At 36.0% G+C, this 23,555-nt stretch overlaps 1 protein-coding gene across 5 annotated transcripts in view; it reads right to left on the reverse strand.

Moving 5' to 3' along the window:
* Positions 1-23,555, reverse strand: part of Sur (Sulfonylurea receptor) — a 100,007-nt gene that overhangs the window by 24,954 nt on the left and 51,498 nt on the right. For all 5 annotated transcript variants that reach the window (XM_071590768.1, XM_071590765.1, XM_071590766.1 and 2 more), the window contains exons 6-15: positions 20,176-20,457; positions 10,586-10,723; positions 10,292-10,454; positions 8,245-8,432; positions 7,940-8,128; positions 5,066-5,486; positions 4,498-4,603; positions 3,163-3,424; positions 1,825-1,962; positions 1,022-1,330 (exon numbers count right to left, since the gene is read on the reverse strand). In XM_071590768.1, coding sequence (XP_071446869.1) covers positions 1,022-1,330; positions 1,825-1,962; positions 3,163-3,424; positions 4,498-4,603; positions 5,066-5,486; positions 7,940-8,128; positions 8,245-8,432; positions 10,292-10,454; positions 10,586-10,723; positions 20,176-20,457 — 2,196 coding nt within the window. The remainder of the gene's footprint in view (positions 1-1,021; positions 1,331-1,824; positions 1,963-3,162; positions 3,425-4,497; positions 4,604-5,065; positions 5,487-7,939; positions 8,129-8,244; positions 8,433-10,291; positions 10,455-10,585; positions 10,724-20,175; positions 20,458-23,555) is intronic.

Genomic DNA, 23,555 nt, shown 5'->3' on the forward strand with positions numbered 1-23,555 from the left:
TTTGTCAATATGCACTATAATGCATTTTCCCCCATATTTCATATACTAATCTTGCACATTAGAAATTTATAATGAATGCTGCATTTGATGTTAATTTTCTATTCATTGTAGTCCTAAAAAAATTAATCAGGAGAAGAGGAAATTGCTCATAAATCTCTTATGAAAATTGATTTTTTGCAATTTTTGAATTGGTCATAAAGAGGCACATGATTTGCTATCCATTTCTTAACCCACTGTTTTTAACAAAGTTCCTTGCCTGCAGTTTTTTAGTTTCAACCTGTATTGGGCATCTTCATGTAAAACCTGTGTCTGAAAATCTATGGAACTGAGTGATATGGTGTCTTAATAAATCACAAAAAAATAACAATCTATATGTGCTTTCATTGTCAATTACAATGTTGATGTAGTCCACATGATGTGAAGAATAAATATATTTTGATGACCTCAGATGAATTACCAAAATGAACTAGTTCAAGAGGTGAGATAATCAACTAGGTGAATAAGAATTTGTCCTCAAAACCTTGAAAGAGTCTGGCCATAAGCAAAGGAAAATGATTGATGGTTCAAGCATCACCCATTAGGAAAATATTCTGGTCGTAAGCTATCCTTGTTGTCATATTCATTTTCTCTATCCACACTCATGAGCCTATTATATTCATCATAAAGTTCCTTTATATATTCTCTCCAAATTGTCTGGACCTCTTCTTCTCCAATTAATATTTTACCTGTTGCATCTCTACTAGTGTAAGTGTATGTTCCATTTTCAGTGGATGTTTTTGTCAATTCCTTTCATTATAATGCACTCATTTCCTGCTCTGTCTTTAAACTCTCAAAGTCCTCGCACTGCTCTTTCCATCATGTTTCCTTTGCCCAATTAGTTTCTTAACTCAATTTTTGTGTAGCTCTTTGTACTTTGCATATTTATGGGGTGATTTGCTGGGAAAATGCACAACATAAATCTAAAACATTCATTAATATGAGGATGTATCATAGAGTAGGAGACGCAGTCAAAATGACTCACCACATGTGCCTCATCTTCAATGTGCCATGTTCCATCTGGAACAATATGTTGCTTTAGTTGAGTACTTATTTTGGAAACCAGCCTCAGCAGCTGCCACCTTTCCTTTGCTGTCTTTGCTCCAAATGCTTCTTTGGTATCATTTTTTCTTAGATCTCCATCAGGATTAGCTTTTCCATCGATGAAATCTCTGTTTGACTCCATTTCACGTTTAACTGAAGATTTCCATGATTGAAAAAGCTCAGGGTCAGCTCTTTCAATTTCTCCTAATGTACCTTGTATTCGCACGTGGCCATTTTCCATTGCAATGATCTGTAAAAGATTGCCTCTAAAATTATTAACACCTAAATTAATACTAGTAGCAGCAACAAGAAAAATTATGGGCAATTTTATCTTAAAAGTTTTATATGTAGCTTCAATATAACTGATGTGCAGCCAAAATGAAATTTTTGGATTTTAAATAAATGGCCATTATGTATTTCTTTTGATTCATGGGTATTTATGTGCTTGAAATTTGAATTTGGATTCCTTAAGGTTCTGGTTATCATTTATTAAAATTTTTGCCTTTTATGTCTTTCAGAATTCAATCTACAGTTTCATTTGAACCAATTATTTATTTTTTGGAGAGTTCGCAAATTTCCCTTAAAACAAATGACAGGGCTAAAAATATACCTAATTGGTGTTATATGTAGATGGGAGTGAAGATTCAGTAAAATACTAAGATTTGGAAAAAGAATTAATACTGAACATACTCATCTTTAGGGTTTTAAATGCCAATGTATGTTGATACAGATATTTTTACTTACATGATATGCATGAGATAAGAGTTGCAATTGATGTGTGACTAATATGACTGTTCTTCTCTGACGAAGTAAGAGTTTTCTTATACCCTCATCAAATACATGCTGCCCAACCTGATAATCCAAGGCAGATAAAGGATCATCCTTAAATTAAAATTGATAATAATTATTAGTCAATGATTGTAAGAATAATTTTTCTGTGAAACCAAGTTAAAATTACAAATAACATTCTTGATTCTTTCACTTCATTTGTACAATTTTTTGTGGAAAGTGACTTTAAATTTTACAGAGAAGTGTTTATGCATTTTTTTATATACTGAACTTAGTACAAAAAAATTAAGATTTCAGTGATGCAATTTGTTTCACTCCAAAATTCTAGTTAAATATTCAAATAACAATTTCAGTTAGCATACTATTATTATTATTAATTTTTAAAAAGCCTGGCTTATTGCTAAATTGTAAATATTTATTTGAAATTTACCAGTCAGCTAAATGAGAAAAAAATTGTATTGCATAAATAAAGTTTAAAGAGTACCTAACTGCAATTAGTGCTCCACTTAAGAAGCTCCCTTCAAAATTAAATTGAATTTCTTATTCAAATAACCAATTTTAGCGGATTTTTTCATTTGAACCTGGAAAAATTGTTCACAATATTTGCTTCTTATGCTTTATGATTTATTGGACCATAATCCAGTCCCATAAACCTATTTAAATAATCAAGTGCAGAATTATATAACTACTTACAACTATGCATCTCACAGTTAACCTTTCAATATGCAATCATATTATTTCCATTTAAATAACATATTACGGTTTAAATTTACAATGGAAAGTTTCCTCATTCCTCTACACGAAATACATAATATGTAGTATTTTGTGTGGATATAATAATAGTTATGAGCGAATGGAACTCATAGCATGTAAGGTGATTTGTATCATTAGGGAGAGGTGGGTAATTTGGTAAGGGAAGTAATAACAGGGAATGGAGAAGGGTCAAGAGAAACCTGGAATCAGCACCATCACCCTCATGACTAAAGATGCTGGGGAGTTCAAAATTTAACAGGATGGTAAACTGTACTTGAAGCGCCAAGTAGGGATGAGGATACCACTGAAAAATTCTTCCACTGCTGGTATTCATGCCCAGACCCTTGGGGTGGAAAGCTAATGCATTAGTCACCGCACCAACCCCACCCAATTCCTAACTTTAGGGATATAATAATGAATGAAACATTGCAAGGCACTATGGAAAGCTATTTCTATTTTGAATATTTAAATGAACATGGTCATGTTCAGCATTACTGTAATGAAAGAAAAGCTATATAGCTATAATCATTATCTACTCACAAGCATGACGATGGAGGCCCTTGAATAAAGTGTGCGTGCTAGGGCCACTCTTTGCTTCTGCCCTCCAGAAAGGTGAATCCCCTTCTCTCCAATTTCGGTGAGATCTTTGGCTGGAAGTATGTCCATATCAGGCTGGAGGGCTACTGCTGAGATTACCTTGCCATAGCGTCTCAATCGGAATACTGATCCAAATAGAACATTTGTTCTAAGGGTTGCATTCAGGAGCCATGGCTTTTGAGAAGCATACGCAATAGTCGCCCCACTGTTTTTGAAAAGATAAATTCTAATTGGTTTACTGAATTATTTTGTCCTTAATTCCTATGGCTATATATAATGATGTCTGATGAATTGGAATTGTTTCATAGTGGTGAAAACAGGTTAACAATTCTTCACAAATATTTTATTATAACAACTAGTTTCTATGTATTGCATCATTTGCTAGTTATGGGATAGGAAACTCCCCACAAAACATCAAATTACTACACAATAGATTTTTCATACGCATGGATTCAAATGTTTTGAACCAGGGGTAATCCCTGCTCAGGGTAATCATGTATATCACCAGGGATTCATTTGAAATAATAAGTCCAAGTGACTTGTGGCCTCCAGGATTTTTCCTAAGCAAGGATTCCAAAATACCTAATGCAGTGGAATCCAGTTAACATGAAATGAAGGGAAAGAAGCCATTTGCTTCATTTAGGAAAAATTTCATGCCAATATTTTTATTTCTTTCTGCTTTCAGTTACTTAGGCAAGATCGTATATAATCTCATACCTTGACAAGATTTTTTTGTAAAAAAAATATACTTTGTTAGACCAGTGAAATAAAAAATCTAATTTATTCACCAAGGGGTTTTCACAATAAAAAAATTGTAACAACGTTTTATAAGGGATTTAAGATTTGTGTAGCAAAAAAAATTCATGATAACCAATTTTTGCAAAACAAATAAATATAAATTGTAACTTATAGGAGCCAGAATGGATTATACATTGACTTTGTGCTAACCATTTTTGTGTTTAGAGGTTTATTCTGTGCTGGGAGTATACAATTTTCAAATAAATATTACTTGTGTTTTATGTCTCTAAGTATATCTAATTAAATACCATATTCCACTTACTGATACTTGGGGAACATATCAACATGTAAAGAGAATATACCTCAAAGCAAATGTTTGAGCTGATCCTATTAAAATAATAAATTATGAAAATGCTAAGTGTTATTACATTTTATCATACATAATAGATAAAAAATGAAGACTTTTAGCTTTTTAAGTAAAACTGTCTTCTAATTTGTAAATAATATATTTGATTTAATTTGGCAAAATTTTCTGCTTACCTGGCCCATTTGACACTTCCCTTTTGCAGATGCATCTCACCTAGAAGAGCTGACAATAATGAGGTTTTGCCACTTCCAACCCCTCCCACAACCAGAGTAAGCTTTCCTATTGTATTGAAAAGTGATAGCAATTAATTAGGTGAAAGACTCTTCTAAAATTGACATGAACCACTTTCAGGTATAACATGAATATGAACTTCTAATTCTTGTTAAGTTTAGGTGGATTATGTCGTGCTTTATTTTCAATGGACATTTATCGGTCCCCAAGTCTTTCTTTCCCAATTTCATTCACCATTATGGAGTGAATTAATTCAGTCAAATCATAAATGAATTGTATTTCATATGATTGCCATAGGTGTACTAATTAATGAAATTCATTTGGAAACTCTTGTTGATAAATTTTCAACCAAAAATTCCAGCATGTTAACTCCATGAATTATAAATAAGAATGGTAAAGCATAAGATTTCCAATGAGAATATTCAATTTTTACTCTCACCATGCAATGCGTGCAATTTATTTTCAAAATATTCTGATTAATTATGTGATTTTGTGGTATTTAATACAAACCTTGAGGTATGTTAACTTCAGAAATGTCCAGTAATTTTGTTGAAATATTATTTTGAGGGTCAGCATTCCAGGAAAACACGGCATTTTGCACAACCACTGCATCAAAACCATCAGCTTTTGGTCCATGTCTATAGTTGTTGGCTGATGAATCTTTAGAAGTTTTGGATATCTGCATTGGAGCATTGCACACATCAAAATGTATGTAACAATTAGAGATCCACTCTTTCACTGGCTCTTCTCCTATAATTGCACCATTTTCGAGGTCATTTGCCAAAACTTCATCTCCAATCCCATTGTCTTTATCCCTCTCTTCGTCATCCTCTGGTTCTTCTTCATCTTCCTCAATATTACCAAGGCCAAATACACTGTCTTGGCTTCCTGCCACTGCTGCTGCTGTTATTCCACTGGTAGGAGTAGTTGCCTCAAAAAAATAGAATCCGTAAATGGAACATCATTTTTACATTGCTTCATGGACAATAAGAGTTTCCCAAAATTGCCCTAGCCATGGTCATTCATTACCACATGTTTTCTTCAGTTAATGTTATGCAATTGTTTTATTTAATTGATGGAGTTATTCTCCATTTAGAAGGCAAGCATGAAGGAGGAATCTGGGGTCTTTTTCAAGAAATGTAGCATTCTTATCTCATTGTTTTTCTGTGTGAGTGGTATATTTTCTGATAACTATGTTAGATTCTGATTCAGATTAATGCAAAAATTATTGAGGCTATATATTTGCTGAATAATGCACATGCAGTGGAACATACTGCACATATCTGCTTATATGATGATAATATTAAATATATTCTCCAATGAACATGCAATAATAAAGCAGATACAGGATTAATAAAAAAATATATGCAAGAACATATATGCTCAAGCATTCACCCACATAAATATATGTGATAAATGCCGAAAGGGTAGTAAAATATTCTCTCACTAAGCTTTGATTATTGGTCCCTCATTTTATGGACCTCTATGGTCATGAGGTAACCATGTCATAGTTACATTGCTATCTGCTATCTCAGATTTTTTTTTAATTTCCATGCCTGTGCCTTATGATAAATGTTGGTGGTGAAATATGATTGAGAATTAACTCCATATCTCTACATAAAAACACCTGTAAACTATTGTAGAAACTCAAAAGTTGGATGAAATTCAAAGCAATAGTAGTCTCTGCTGGTGTGATAAATGCACATCATGTTGTATTATTCATCTCTCCAAGATAATTAGAGCATTTTCTGGTTTTAGTTGTGCATGTAGAATTTTCATCAAATTTTTTCTTGCATACTTGCTGATTTCGTATTGTTTTTTCATACTGAAAATAAATAATTTGTTCTTAAGAGCATTGTGTATAAATTTTCATGCAAATAGATAAAAATTGGAGAGTGCCTCGGGTTTCAGGAGTGGATCGACGGAGGCATAGGTGGTATATGTGTGCCGAAAATCTTTTGGACTCCTCTTGAAAACAACAATGTTAGGCTAATATGAGGGTAATTTGTAAAGTTCTCGGAATGAATTAGAAATAAACCACTTATCTTAGTGAAACTTTCTTATTTCTCCATGTAGTCTCCCTGTACACTAATGCACTTGGTCCAGCAATGTTCCTATCTCAAAAATTGGATTCCTTCAGGCCTGCAAAATGCCTGTCTACTTTGACTGTTAGTTCTTTGTTTAAGGAGAATCTCCATCCACGAAGGAAAATTTTGAGCTTGGGGAAGGGATGGAAATCTGATTGAGCCAAATTAGGCAAGTAAGACAGGAGTGGCAAAAGTTTGAATCTTAGTTCATGCATTTTTGCAAAGGCAACTACACTTGTGTGAGAACGTGCCTTGTCTTGATGAAAGATGACTTCTTCCTTGCCAAACCTGGCCTTTTTCGTGTATCTTTTGCTGAAGTTGGTCCAGCAGATTAGCGTAACATTGTCCAGTAATTGTTTGACCAGTGGGAAGATAATCTATTGGCAGAATTCCTTTAAAAATCCCAGAAAACTGAAGCCATCACCTTTCTGGTTGACCATATTGCCTTTACTTTCTCTGACGGTGGTGAATGAACATGTTTCCACTGCTTTCACTGCTTCTTTGTCTCTGAGTTTTCATCTGCAGTCACAAACTGGTAGAAAGTTTTGTTCATTGCTCTTAAAACAGGTCAAACATTTCTCGGAAATTTCCATTCTGATGCATTTGTGATCCTGCGTCAAAAGTCATGGCACCCATCTACCAGCCAATTTTCTCATATCCAGTTCCACTGTTAAAATGTAATTTGCCCTTTCAGATGACATCCTTACAGCTTCAGTGATTTCTTGCCCTTTCAGTCTGCAATCCTCCATGATAATTTTATGTGCTTTTGCAATAATTTCTGGGATTGTGGCTCATTTTTGCCGACCACCTCACATATCATCATCTAAGCTGATCTTACCAAACTAACTCATTTGTCAACTTGGTAACAGTTGAATATGAAGGAGCAGAGCCCCCGAGAGTGTTCTGAAAGTCGGCATGAATTTCCTTTGCTTCTGTACTTTTCTTTAGAAAGCATATTAATCACTGCTGGAATCTCAATTTTTTCCATCTTGACAAATCACTACATGGGAACAATAACAGAGGCATCCACACCACAGATCTCTTCCCAGAGCACACAGACCCATAAAATGTTTACTCATTAAGGATTACCTATTATTATGTGGGAAACTCGTTGTGCTAGCGCTGAAATCTGGTAGTTATTCTGAGAAACTTTCAAACTACCCCTGTACATGTATAGCCTGGAAACCTCAATTGAGTAGTAAGTGTTTTAAATTTTTCTGTTCGAGTGGAAAAAATGAGATACTTTGGAATTCGATAGAATTCCACATTTGAATCTTAAAATAAAGAAATTTAATACCTCTCTTGATGCATCAGATATTTTGGCAGGGTCATCAAAAGTGTGTGAAGTTCGAGAATATTTATCTGGGGGTTCTTTTCTTGTTATCTTGTTATCCTCATCCTCTACTTCAGAATCATCCTGTTGTGAAGGTATAAAACAATTCATTTCGGAGAGAGAGAGAAAATCTTCAAGACGTCTAGTGCTCACCTGTGTGGGGAAAAATTTTTCGTTATAATGTGTTTCAGTCATAGGAAGCATGAATTTGATTAACATCATAGTAATCAGAGAGTTAAGTGTGAAATAAACCAAGAAAATATATTTACCATGGCATTGATGGCTATTGGAACTGTGACAGGGAATATAAAGAGAGGCACAGTTAACTGATTGAATAATGCCAATGCAGCAAAAATATTAGCAGGTGTAAGTGACAAACTATCCTCTTCCGCAATTGCTAGGTGTGTGCCAAATGTGACCAAGGTCACGAGCACAGATGATGCATGAGTGAGGAATGCTGTAAAAACAAACCAAATATATTTAGGCTAAATGTATCAAGACAATGGCAATTCATTGCGTGCAAAGATATTTAAAATGGAAATTCAAATCGTATTGACTCCTGTAGTTAGTTTTAAGGTGGAATAAATCAAATGGAGTCCTTACATTAATGAATATTGAAAGTAAAGTAGATGATTATTAATCTGAAATTCAAAATAATAGAGCATTGAAATAATAACAGTGATGAAGAGTCCTACAATTCTCCACTAAATGAAAATTTATTCACGACCAGTTTCAATGCACATTTTCAAGTATTTTCAACACATGAAAATGATGTAGAGACTTGAAACTGGTCGTGAATAATATTTGTTCAGTGGAAAATCGTATTAGCCTTCATATCTGTTATTATGGAACAGTTCTACCACATCACACCTGAATCTGTAATTTATATTAAAATAATGCTATAATATACTTCAATAATTCATTGTTAATAATGGAGATGAAAAGGATTGATTAGTACAATACTTTGGACCAGTTTGTTTTCTGATAAAGAGTTATTGATTATAGCTCTAAAATCATACTTCAATTATATAGTCAAGGTAGCTTTCTTGGAAAGTGTATAAGCATAATATTCAAATTACATGCTGTTGTTCCACATTAAGTTTACACACCCAAAACTCATTCTGTGGAAAAGAAATTGAGAAAGACATGTGCTTCAAGAATTGGAGGACATTACTGTGTGAAGTCAAGTGAAAATAATTTTTTTTGCTGTTTCTCTCTTCATGGGCATTTCACATGAGCTATTTGCATTTTGGAAATTTGACATGAGCCATGGCGACTTAAATGCCTGCTTTCTATGATTATGAATGAATTTCATTTTTATCTATCACTGCTTCAAATGAGGCCTCTATTTCAACACAATTTCTGTACGATTGATGGGTCATTGGCATAAGAGAAATCCTTGTAAACCCTGAACGAGTGAGTGAACTTGTGATTCGCAAAGGTCCCTGTTTCCGAACACCCCCGAGTCATTGAGTGAATGAGGGAAAATGTGCAGGCATCCATTTTATAATTTTGTATTCGTCTGTATGATTCTCCTCTGGCAAAGGAGAAATCCTTGTAAACCCTGAGTGAGTGCTATTCAAAAAGGTGTAACACACCTGAGTGATTGAGAGACTGCAAAGGTGAACTTAGATCTTTTTCCTTTTTTTGATTTTTATTTCAATTTATTTTTCATTCCTATGTAAATTCAATGGGTCTCTAGCATCAGAGATATCTTTGAGTGTGTGTGTGAATGCAATTCAAAATAGTGACTGTTATTATTTAACACACCATAGTGATGGAGTGGTTGTAAGTTTTGTTTCCTTTATGAATTTTGCATTGCTTGTTTGGGATTGAAGTACATTTGAGACACTGTTTCCCAAACACACTGAAGTGACCTAGTGTGTGTTTCCTGTCTTCCACTTACTTTTAACTTTGTTTTTATCACCCCCCTCCCCCTTAAACAAACCTAATGCCAATCAAGTGTAAGGTCTCGGCTATTTCATTTTCCACCAGTTTATCTTTCTGAAAATGAAAATTTGAAAGACTAAGGATCCCACTACCCTAATGTCTAAATTTCACATACCTCAGGAATTAGTATAAGGTGGGCTATATGCACACCTATCACACGAACCTTTGGGTTGATTACTTTGGTGGATGGTAAACACATATAGCTCATGAGAATAGTCTTCCTTCTCTACTCTGAGATAATATACATTCCCTGACCAGACACTGCTGATATAAGGTGGTCTACATTAAGTATTAATAGTTTTTTAGTTTAAAGCTAATTGTATAAATTGATTGGCACTACTAAATAGTTTTAAAGACAGTCATTACTCATTACAGCCCAATAAAAGGAGTCTTTGTCCAAAAGATGCAGCTCCTTCTCCCTGATCTTTTCTATCTCTTTCAGGTACACTTCTTCCCAGCCGTACAGCTTCAGCAACTTAATTCCTTGCAGGATTTCATTTGTTTTCCTTAGTCTTTCATCGCTGACTTCCTAAAAAAATGAAAGTTCAAAGATATACTTATGCAATTAAAAAAATTTTCTTTTGACTCAAATGAATAAGTTTTTTAAATTTGAGTTATTTACGGGTATCTCTTTGTTTATTCTCTCAGTAGAGTACTTACAGAAACTGTTTTTGAGTTGGTGGACATTTTTTTGCCGATGATGAACTGCAATGGTGTCATAGTCAAAATGCAAAATGCTGCACCAACAATTGCACTTATTCCCAGCTTTAGATATAACAGGTACATTAGCACTCCTATCTGAAAGTTGATAAAATCAATGAGACAGGCTATTTTTCCATCACCCATTAATTACAATTTTAAATGCCAAATTATGTAAAATAATGGTCTCCTGACAGTACTTCATATGTAACATGATTAACTTTTTTGGAAAACTAAATGTGGTTGACATTACAATAATGATTTTGAAAGTAGGAAGTGAGCATGTAAGACAACAAATATAATTACTTTACCATTTACTCAAGTTCCATTTGTAGTTATTGGTAGTGTGTGGGTAGTATTAATTTAAAAAAATATTTCATTGCAGTAAGAAACAAAGTGAGAGTGGTGGTCGCCAGTGTTGAAGCTGATATTTGATTGGCTTGGGACAACACCCACAGTTTGTTGTAAATGAGTGTTCAAATAATTGCAATATGAATGTATCATGTTGCAATTATTTGAAACTCTTATTGAATTTTACCATGTTATAAGACATGCTTGGGGAAACATGCAGGGGATAAATTATTCAATTACCTATATTCAAGGATAAGATCAGTACTATCAATGCTACAAAGCTCTAATTTTAATTGTCAGAATACCTGTGATTTAACTAGGTAATTTTTAGTTCTAATATTTGTACACTTTTTTCTTAAAATCAAAACCAATGGCCATTTCCTATAATTAACGGTATGTTAGCATAATTTATATTATTCCTGCTATAAATATGACGTTCATATGCTTCAATGACATTGACACACTTCTGCTCTGTTAATGATCACCTAAGCCACTGTAACGATAATGCATACTCTAATTGATAAAACTATGATTATATGATATAGAGTTGCTTTATTCATCCCTTATTTCCTAAGATGGTGTTGCATCCACAACCAAGAGGTTATAAGTATAAAGGTTATAAGTATAAGCTGTGCTTGGGTAATATGCAAGATACAAATTTATTTGATTGCCTATATTTAAGGATAGCTGAGGGAACCATTTATGCTGCAAAGCTCATTGTCTAATAGCCAGGATACCTGTTATTTAACTAGATACGTTTTATAATTGATTTTGAAACCGCAATGCCATAAAATGAAGGCTGATTTTCATCTGGAAATTGCTATTTTATCAGCATCATTCACATATTTCCTGCTAATAGCATAATGTTGATGTGTCTCAATAACCAAAACAACAAAGACATTTACACATTTCCTCTTGGTTATCATTCATCTTACACATAGAAGAAATGGCAAAATTGGTCTGGGAAGAGCTGGAGTTAGGAATGAAAGTAAATACGTAATTCATAAAATCAGTTAGATAAGTAGAAAATTAATCTTTAGTTAGCCGGTGACCCAAGTGAGTACAATTATTACTAACTATATTGAAATTTCATTGTAGTAGATATGGGATGGGAATCAAAGTAAATCAAATAAGGGGAAGGAGGAAGGCTAAGTTAAGCATTGAAGTTGGTGAGTATGAACTAGAAAAGAAGGTAAAGAAACTTTTATGAGGGGATATCACAAATTTTTAAATTACTAAAATTAATCGAGATAGAAAGTTAATTTGTATTTGTTATTCTTAAGACGTCTCTTCATAGTCACCATCCAGAGTTATACATTTCTCCCCATGTTTCTTGACCTTTTGTAGGCCTTGAAGACCATCTTTGTAGAACTCAGCTGGTTGCATCAACAACCATTGTTCCACCTCTTGATTGACATCATTTGTGCTGTCAAATCCTGGGTCCTGCAATGATTTTTCGAGATCTGGGAATAAGAAAAAGTTGTTTTGGGTGAAAGAGGGAGGGTGGACTTTAGTGATAATAGTACACCCATTACTGTTTATCGTGCAATTTATTCGGCAATGTGCAGTAATAGGTATCATTAATGGTTTGACCCTTCTCCAGGTAGTTTGTTCAGATGACTACATGACAGTCCCAAAAAGCACAGCAAGTCTTTCTCCAAAAGATTCAACATCTCTCTTGACAGTGTATTAAGCGAATGGTAACTACGGCTGTATGAATATTATGGGAAGAGTCAACCCCAGCCGTACTACCAAAGTAAGGCTGGAGTTGACTCTTCCCATAATATCTCCCTTGACAGGTCGTGCTTTGTTTGCTTCTGAAAAGGAGTCAGCAGACATAAAATCCAGCATGCTAACACCTTTGACATTGCAGTTTTTCATGGATAATTTTCCACACTCTGCCATAACTGAGATTAGCCTCATTCATGACCATTTGGATGGTAGCTCTTCAGTCTAATTGGATAAAGTCCTACACTTTCTTCAATGAGGCAACATCGCCCATGAGTGATCGTCATCCCCTTACTTCTTGAATCATCTGAGATGGACATGTGGCCAATTTGAAAATTCTTTTTCCACTGTACAGCTGTCTCATATGATGGGCTATCATTTCCATAAACAGCCATCATTTTATCATAGATTTGCCAGGCCTAGCAACCTTTCAAAATAGGGAACTTGATCATACTGCAAATGACTATAATCTCCATACTACGAGTTTCTTCAATCTACTACTTAATGAAATAAAATAAATACACAATAATAGCTGTAATCAACAACATTGTATACACAAGGATTAATTTTTATGCAGAATAAATTTTATCCTGCTATTTAATTTTTTCATATTAATTAGGTACTTAAAAACGATATCCCACATACAAAGAGGCAGACAGTCGATAACAAGGGCCTTGAGTAAGAATGTAAAGAAATGGCCTATGAAAACTTCAATATGGAGCATAATTTTGTACATTGTGGAAACTTGGTCATTGAATCAAGAGGATGAGAATATGTGTATATTGTAGGCATTAGAGATGCGGGTGTAAAGAAGAATGGAAAAAGTTGAATGGGTAGAAAGGAAAACAAACAAGAATGTATTAGGCATTGTAGGGGCGGAGGAAGGGTTGTTGGTAGAAATCTAAAGGAGGCAGGAAAAGTGGATACAGAGGTTTTTGATTGGCAATGGAATGTTGGAGACAGTGATAGAGGGGACAATTGAGGCAAGCTGGTTGTGCTAGGAAAGGAGTAGGTATGTGGGATGAATGAAGGGAGTTAGAAAGTTTGCAGAATTACAGAAGGGCTTATTGTAGCGCGGCATGTTACATTATTAACCAACACTAGGTCATGCTTAGGATGTAAGGGTTAGCTTGTATATTAATCCAAAAATTGCCTCAACTGGTAGACTATCTTTTAGAAATAATAATTGATTATCTAAGCTATTAGAATAAAATGTATACTCTAATTATATATACATAACTATATGATATTCCACTATTTTGATCGATCCTTCTCTTTTAGTGTGTGGCATCCAAAAACTAATAGAAAGGTTGTAACTCCAACATTGATTTTTCAGTCAACATGGGTTGGCGAGAGAAAATGTGACTAACTCGATGATTATACAAGAAATCGTTAATAAGTTGACGAATATAATGTGAGAAATCACGTGGAAATGTTTTGTTTCATCCCACTGCATGTGGTCATAAGCAAAGAGCGCTTGTGTGAATGGAAATTTGTGCATGTTTGAGGTGTTTTTACTACTCAAATGACTTTAAGAACGCGGTTAGCCAAGGAAAAGGTCAAGAAAATCTACATATTTAAATTTTGGTTCGCGTGTTTTGTCTTGTATGCATTTTATGGTGTCATTACCATTTTATCACATGATATACTCGCGAGCTCTCGAAGCGCTGTGGTTACGTCTCTTCGCCAGTGCCCCCTTGTAGGCGAAGGAGATGATTGGGTAGGAGGTCCGGTAGCGTTCGACAGGGTTGTGAAGTATACGACTTTGATGAGGGGTATCGAAGTTTTCTGCTGTCATTGGACTTCTCCGCCGTCATTCGAGGGTGTGACAAGTGCGTGCGCGCTCTGGGAGCTTGATTTTATGCATACTTGTGCTACGGTAATCGGGGAGTTAATTTAACTCGTCCTCGACCCCTTCAAGAATGACCGAATGATTTAAGAATGGAGGTCAAGGACCAGCTTCTGTCTCCTATGAGCGAATTTCATCATCATTCACGGGGCATTTATACACACACGTGAGTAGTATCCGATCTCTTCAGTAGTATCTCTTCAGTCGCCATCGCACGTAAATTCCACAGTCGAACGGAAGGCATTACCACAAGTTATATAATATATTTTGTAATGCAATATGCGTGCATTAATATTTCATTATCTTTATGCCAAGTTATTGGTATTTGTTTTAAGGTTCACAGACGATCTACCCGAAAGTACTAGTCTAAAAAACAGTACTCTGAAAACTGTGACTTGTATCTACTCCCAAAAATAGTACAATTTGTCGTAAGGATTACGGTAAGGATTTCATAATGTCATATTCTTTTTTCTAGTTTAATAGAGTTTTATGGATGTTTTTAGGATTTGGTCCTTAAAAAATATAATTAAAGTTATCTATAATAACAAAAATACCATTAAACGACATTCAGCGCTGAACTCGAGGTATAAATGTTGCCATGGAAAAATGTCTACGGTTACTGAGCAGAAAATTAACTAATGACTAATCACACTTTTCTCCCACTCCATTGAGAGTTCTCGGTGCTAAACAGCTTTTATTAGAGTACTTCTGTTTCAAAATTATTGACAACAGATTATTTGTTCACCAGTTCATGAGGCTTTGCAGCTCAATAGTTTTAATGTAAGTGAGCATTTTATGTAGACAAGTAACTATTAACCAGGTGTGTAACCTTGGCGTCAAACTTCGCAGCAATTCAGTCCAACATTAGTATTCATCGGAGTGAATGGTGATGGTCGTGGACAAACTACACTGTCTGATTTGTTCTATTTCTTTAGCTGTAGATAAATATCAATAGAATTTATTAGGCAATGGCCGTCTTCCAACTAAACTGCAATCGCATGAAATTCCAGAAATAAATATCAGCTCACTAGCGTAACCTTCCCAAGTTTTGTAGTACCTTGGCTTTTGCGATGCCGCTTTTGACTCATTCAGTCAAGAAAATTGAAGGTCGTCATTGGAGGCGTTCAAATTGTAAATATACCTAAATTAGGATGTTTTTCTACCTGCGTACCTTGTATGACTTTAGATCCCCCAACTGCAAAAATATCTTTTGCGCGTCTTTGCTTGCCGAGAATGTTTTGAACGTTGTTGTTTGAAAAATGCCGACATTAATGAAAGTGAGATGGATCTGTGGAATAAAGCACTTCCTTTTAAATACCAAATAGGAAATGTGTAAGAGTTCGTTGTTTTCCTTGGAATACCCTTTCATTTTATTAGCTGATGCACAATAGCGAGATGAGTTGACTCATCCTTATGAGTTATCAATCCGAGCATTGGCTTATTTGAGATTTTTAAACTATTCTGATCCCCTGCTACACTCTTCAGACCCTAATTGCTTATCGTACTAACACTTCCCATTTCTTGCTTCTCGTAGTTAGCCCTTGGGGTTCCTCTGTAATTCTTCCACCCTAGTTTCCTGCTCTCTGAAGTGGGATTTCAAAGTACCGTCTACAACTTCTTTTTCTACGCAGGCTTTGCTTCGCATTTTTTCATGTTTGTTTTCAATGGAGAGTAGCTGATTTCCGAATAGCCTTCACTTCGGCATATAAACGTAGCGCGTAAATTATACGATGATGTTTCCACAGATAACATTGTATGTCTCAGGAGAATTAATCATTTTTTCTTCCGTGGGAACGTGACTGCAGTTCATATGATTAAAACGAAAAATGACTGTCCATGATTATTCCTTGCTCGAGAATGCTAATTCTTGTAATAAAATTAGAGAAAATCATCCAGAAATGTCAGGAAATTTTCGGGTCAAAGTTGTATTTTATATGTTTACGTTTAATGTCAATGCACATGGTGTGACTTGGGGAAGATGCAGTGGCAAGGTCAAAGTCCATGCTTTATTTGAGTTGTTAATATAAATGAAAATTACCAGAGAGAGAAAGGTTTCAGGGTTATTAGTTCCAGGACAATTCGCTTATTCCTAACAACATACAAGTGATTATTCTACGATTCTCTGGAGGTAATGTAGTCGCAAAGAAATTGTGGCTCTCATAGTTTTTTCCTGCAATGAAGTTCCTCCCTACTTTAATCGTTAGTATTGCCATCACGGTGAGCCGCTATTCAGCCTAATGAGTTTGTTAAATAAGCTACTACATAGCGCTAATGAGAATGTAGACTTCGATAGGTGAGGCGACGGCTCACCTCGCACGAAGCTCTATGGCGTGTGAAATTTACACGTTCAGAACGGGGGAGTGGGGTAAGCCTTTCTTCATGCCGCTTGCGGTTTCCCACGAACTTCTGGTTCCCAGTACATGTATCATATTGCTGGGATTTTTATGCCTATGATGTTCAGATACAGCACCTGGTTTTGAACTGTATCCCTCCATTCTATAGCCAAACGCTCCTTACTTACGACGCATGCACAAGACTACCGCATCTTCAGAGCTTTCCTAGTTTAAGTGATTTTATATTCCCTGAACAGTGGAAGGAACTGTGTCAGTTACCTCATATTCAGTATTAGGCTGATCTTTAGTCCTACCATATTAATCGCGATTTGGGTCGTAAAATAAGCAGATTCGCTGATGGATATGGTGCAGATTTTACAAGTAAGGGTGACGGCCTTATTGAGGAAACTTAGATAAAAACTTCAGCCATGTATGTTCGGAGTGCACGGATGTTACAAAAAAATTAGTTTTCACGTTGGATACTCCAATTTGTTCAGCTGGAAATATTTTATCTAATGTAGCAGCCTAAATATATAATATATACTTTGATATACTCAATATATCCAGGTATGTATTATGGAGTGTTTACATGAAGAAGTTGTCTTAAAGAGATGCAGAATACTAATCTTACACTCCTTGAAATAGTTGTGCAACATTTTATCCGTAAAAGTAACGAAAAAGGTAATAAATAGTCTAAACGTGTTTATGTGTACAAAACCAGTTACAGGAAAGTAATAATTTCTGAGATTTATTGAATAAATTCCCCTTATTTCGCGATTAAAATTTAAAGTAGTTTATGTAAAAAGAAGCTGAGTCACTGCTCTTTACTCGAAAAATTACTAATAATTAAATAATAAGATTAAAATTAATGATTGAAGAGATTTACAGCCACATCAGGGATTGTGAATTAAAGTTTTTTCTGAAAGTTTTTATAATTTAAAAATGGGCTACTTTTTTACAGCGAAGAGGTTGCTGACTATAAAGTTACCGTCATGCACAGTATTTGAACAAGGACTGAGGGTAAACCTACTGATAAAAATAAAAAAGTAATTTCTTCCATTTGTAAAATTTTACATTAATTAGAAGCGTTATTATAAATATCCCAAATAAAAGTAAACTATACTTTCAATTTTTTTATGAGCCGCGAGATTCTCGAGGAGTAGGAAAGCCAAGTTAGATATTAAAGTGGGAAAGAATCGGCATGTAAAGCAGTTAATGTATTTTAGATCAAAGGGGGGATTATAATGGTACTTTGGGAAAAGAATTTCGTCAGCAAAAGAGGCAATAGGAAGAAGAAGAGGATTTATGACAGGTACATTGAGTAAATAGGTGAAGGAAAGATAAGTATAGACTAATACGAAGTGTGGTGGTGTGAGATTTGGATTTCGAGGCAAGAGGATGAGCGTAAATTGGACGCTTTTGAGATGCGGGTATGGCGGAGAATGGAGGACATAAGTTTGACAGAGGAAGGCAAACACTGAGGCTTTAAATAAGGTGGGCGAAGAGAAGAAGTGACCAGGGGGAAATCTGAAAAAGGTAGAGATGAATGGAAAAACTATTGACAAGTAGTGGTATTTGGAAGGCCCTAATAGAAGGGCTGACGTTGGAAAAGCGATTTAGAGGAAGGAAGAGAGTGGGCTTTTTAAACAGCAAGAAGACGGGCAGAAATGTCGAAGAAATGAAAAAAGATATTGGAAGTTCCTACGATACTTAGAAATAAATAGTCATTAGGAATTGTCCAAAACTTACCCTTAAAACAGGTAGAATACTTTAGTTGATTGATTGAACATGCGCATTTTTGAAAATAATATAGAGTTTTGCTATAATTGCTTGTCGGAAGAGAAATATATTTTGTAATATACTTGGCTTTATATTCGTATATTCGATGATGCTCGCATTTGCAAAACGAGATCTTGTCGCGAAGCAAATGAGGATGTTGAGGTTGATCATCTCCATAGGGCAAGGCTCCGTATTCTTCGGCATGTCAGATTAGATATTCTATATTTCCTTCATTTCACCTAGTAACAACTCGAGCTCAAAAGGGCAGATATTCGGATCCACAGTTGGTATTGCGTCATTATATGTACCTTTAACGGCCCATGGACTATCGCGGCGTATCTCGAACTATCGAGAATGAAGTTGAGCGGGAGCACCGTTATGATAGACCCACTAAAGTGGAGACTTTGAAACGAAACACAAGATTGATGATGAAAGATAGGTATGGGGGATATTTTGGTCAACGGATACGGTTGGCGAAGTTTAGTAAAATATAAAATGTAAACTTAATGGGTTCGTAAAATTCGTCAATTTGTCATAATTACTGTTCCGGAAGAGAATTATTGGTATGAAGCATACCTGCACATTAATGTACAGGCTTGCTAACACACCCCCCTTCGCATGGGTTTGCTTATTTTTAGGATGAATCTCCGTCCCCCGTCTAGTTTAGGATTTTTTCTTTGTGAGCAAGTCTCATCAATATTTTTTAGGAATTTTTGAAGACTTCGTCTCATCAGAAAAATAGCATTCTGATTCCATTTTCAGGAATAAAATCCTCTCTTCCCGAGTTAACCGAAAAGAACGTAGCGTTAGGATTAAGGGATTACATCCACTATTTTAGTTTCAATAATGATAAAGTTCTGCTTTGTGTAGCCAAGCTGTTTTGTACTCCTCCAAATTCCATCCCGTGAAGATCGTTTCTTTTCTAGCGTCAAATATTGACTTAAATATTAGTCAACATCTCACATTTTCACTGAGTATTTTCTCAGTGGATAGAGTGTTCGGGCATTGCCCTGAGGTTTCTGGATTCAAGGGCGGTTAAAGTCTATGGATATGTCTTTACCTTATTCACTCAAGCTTTGTGATTGTCTGTGTGCGAGATCTTCCTGGGAAGCCTCAGGCGCCCTCGGGAAGAAAGCCTGCTGTGCGAATATCACACACTGTGGGGCTCAGCTCGGGGTATGCACCCTACCCTCACCTATTACATTTTTACGCTTCAAGTTGATCACTTTGGTTTTTTCAGTCGCATATACCGCATCGCTATACGTTTTCTGTAGGTTTGAGCTGTTAGGGGTTGGAGATATGCATCCTTGCATACAAAATCCCGAAGCGGTCGATCTTCAAATAATCGTATGAATTTTTGATATCCTTCCCACGTTTACTCCATCTAAAAAATTGGACACGAAATTGGCTTTTCCAACGTTTTTCCAAGGCATAATGACTATTTGGGGTCATTTTTAAGCTTGGCGCAGTTAAAAGTCTTTTCTCGCTTTAATCGCTGCCGTCATACCAACCTTAAGGGGGATGGCCCAGGTGTAGTGGCCGACCCACACGAAGGACATCACGTTGAAGGCGTCGTCTGCCACCAGGTTGGTGATGGCGCCAGCATCCGCACCTGCCACCGGGGCCGCCCCGCTGCCGCCCTTGCTCCCTCCACCGCTCTCCACCGCCGCCTCCTCCTCCTCGCCCCCTTCCCCTTCGGCGCCCGCGCTACGTTTCTCGTCGGCCGCGGCTTCCTCCTCCGTCAGCTTCACGCTCCATGCGCTCAGATGCAGGGCTTTGTCGTAAACGAGTGCCTTCTCGTGGTCGGTGTTGGGTGGTAGGGGGAGATAAGCAAATCATTAACAGGAACCAGATGCGGCACGCGTAGGGCTTTTTACGCATCCCGCAGCACACAATTAGGTTGTGGCCAAACTACGGCGTGCGGTAACACACGTGGTGAAAACATTCGTGGCGTCATAGCGGGCTGGTGCTTATGCCCCAAATGCATGTGCTTCCTTCACCGAAAGGAAGCTGCTCTATATTAGGCCCAGCCATAAAGTACGAGCCAACTATGACCAGCATTCATATGTTTCTCGTAGAGCCATATCATCCGGTTTAGACTTTTTTGGCAAGGTACCTTCGAGTTTTGAGTTTTTTGGCCAAACTTGGTAGTCTCGTAATATCGGAGCCGTGATGACTGCTAATGTTTTATGCGCTTAACATCATTAGGTCCCTTATTGGCTCCTTTAAAAATGTTTGCCATCCTATGCCCCTGTTTGCTTATCCTGACTTGGAGTTTTCATATGTGAGCTAAAAATATTGCCTAATATATATATATATATATATATATATATATATATATATATATATATATATATATATATGTGTAATGCGATTTGAGTGCTTAATATGTATCGTTTGTTCTATCGCTGATAAAACAGGACTTTGTTGAATTCATTTAATGAGTGGAAATATGAAAAAAAGGGAACTAACTAATGCAATTATATTTGTTTGCAATTTTAACTACAATGTTGAAAAGCTATGTTCATTTCGTTGTTTGTAAATTTCTCGAATCTCTTCGATTACATCTGTAAAATTTAGTATTATTAGAGCACAGGATTCAGAAAAAATCCATTTATTTGCAGTATTCTCCTGTAAGAAGAAATCGTCTCTCTAGATTCTGTTTTAAAAGGTTTTCAAAAGGAAAACTAGTTTTCAACAGTTTATTACGTTTCATGCCGGCGAGTATTCTGTACCATGGGTCTCCGAAGAATCAACCTTGGTCCATCTTAATTTACAACGTTATTGTTTCAATGTAACTCCGGTAGGATTTACAATAAGATGAATATAGTATGTCCAAAAATAATATGAATATTGATAATTGATTCTTTAAGTGCAAACATACTAATGCACAATTGACCCTTAAAATGGCCTCGACCGTCCGGTGCGACTCAAAAGAATTTCTGCATTCGCATTTTACGGACCACCAGTCGGCAGAAACAATTCAATGATAGAATTAGAACAGAAAATCAAAGCTTTTTATCCCAACACAATGATCGCGACGTTATAATCGGTGGAGATTTCAATGTCCCATCTACTGCCTGAAGCACATATAGTTTTAACACGGGCGGTAAAGGGAAAGATATCTGCGATACCCAACGTCACGTTCGGGTAACAATCATTCTAGTGTGTATTCACCCCCTGCCACACACCCTAAGCGGTGGCTTGCAGAGTATATATATATATATAAATAAATATATCCTGGTGCGGCTGGGTCGCATATGAGTGCTGGGGGTGGGAGCGAAAGACAAACTAAGCTTTCACATTAATCATTTTTTCTTCCCTTTCCCCCTCAGGTCATTTTAAATGGATATCATATTCTTCCATTACTTATGCTTGGTAGGGTTGAATGGCTGAGTTGATGACATCACCGAAACATTAGTGCGAGGAGCACAGTCTGTCCTTGATTGCCCCTAGCCGACGTTTATGGGGTCTCGAACACAACTACATGTGCATCTTGTTGAGTTCTTGTAGTAAGTTTTGTAGTTTGATCTCCGGCAATTAGTCGATAGTACATCATGTATTTGCAAGGAGAGATACTATGAGCTACTAGGAGGGGCCAAAATTCTCGCGATCGGCTTCCATTCAGTTATGCTACAGGAGTAAACTTTCTTCGTAAATGGTTTCATGAAATGAAGCAATCATCCAGACTAATCATTCATCAAGTTTATGATGTATTAAGCCCTCTACCTAAGTCTGCGAATGTGTATATTGCGTCCAATGTAGATTAAATCAATTGATCTAGAGTTTTATACAATGCATAAGTGATTGCATTCTTTCCAGGCTAAATATATTGAATGAATTTCCTACCTCCTTAACCATTCTTGCAGATTTTAGGCCAAGCGCCATTTGTCGTTATTGGCACAATTTTTAAGTTAACCTCAATTGATTTGTTATAAATATTTTTCATAGCTCTAAAGTGACGCTTAATCACTATAAAAATTCATTGCTGTATATTTTGAGGCATTCATCATTTAAAAAAGTCCATAACTAATCTCGCATCGTAACGACTGTCTATTTTATCGGCTTAGCGCGTTATTTCATCACATCGCACTGGCACATTCATTTCCCTGCACGTGGAGTCCACTGTTCGACCTCAGTACGGAGACTTTACAAAGTTAATGAGACCTATCACCCTGCTTCTTGGAACTTAAAAGGGAAATAATATTCATGAGGAAGGGTCCACTGTACGTTTCATTGGTGCATTTTGTGAGTATCACGGATGTGAAGTGGCTAGCGGCTAGCGTCAATGAATATATTTTTTTTCCGTCTCCGCGCTGTTCTGAGTGAACGGAGGTAAACGACCCCGCACTCATTGAGACTTGTGCTAAAACGAGGTCGTTATCTGTCATAACCGGCCGTCACCAATGACTTTCATTTCATCAAGCGCCGTGCCATATTCTCAATTAAGTAGTGATTTAATTTCGAGAGTAATTAACCGGGAAATTCTGCAGTGCCATTAAAAAATGGTCGTTTTCTAAGGTTCCAGGTAGGAATTCCTAATCATTTTCGACTGATAATTTCACTAATAAGACGTACGTGTATTAATACAAAAATTTTAATCTATTCTTCAAAATATATTACAGTGAATGTTTTTTGAATGATTCTTTTTGTTGAATGTAGATATTAAGAAAAATACTTGGGTAATTTACGAAGGAACGGAGATACATCTATTAATTTAGTTTCCCTGTTTATTAAATGAGAAAAAAAATAGTGATCGAAATTGGAGCTGAAATTACTAAGGGGAAGAGTTGTTGCTTTTGCGATCTTTGTTCGTTAAATGAACGCTATGTGCAAGGGTTTATTGTTCTTTATTTCTTGATGGTAAATTAAAACAACAGGAATATGAATA

This window comes from Hetaerina americana, unplaced genomic scaffold (assembly GCF_022747635.1).
Source record: "Hetaerina americana unplaced genomic scaffold, ioHetAmer1.1.p SCAF_4, whole genome shotgun sequence".
NCBI classification, from domain to species: Eukaryota; Metazoa; Arthropoda; class Insecta; order Odonata; family Calopterygidae; genus Hetaerina; species Hetaerina americana.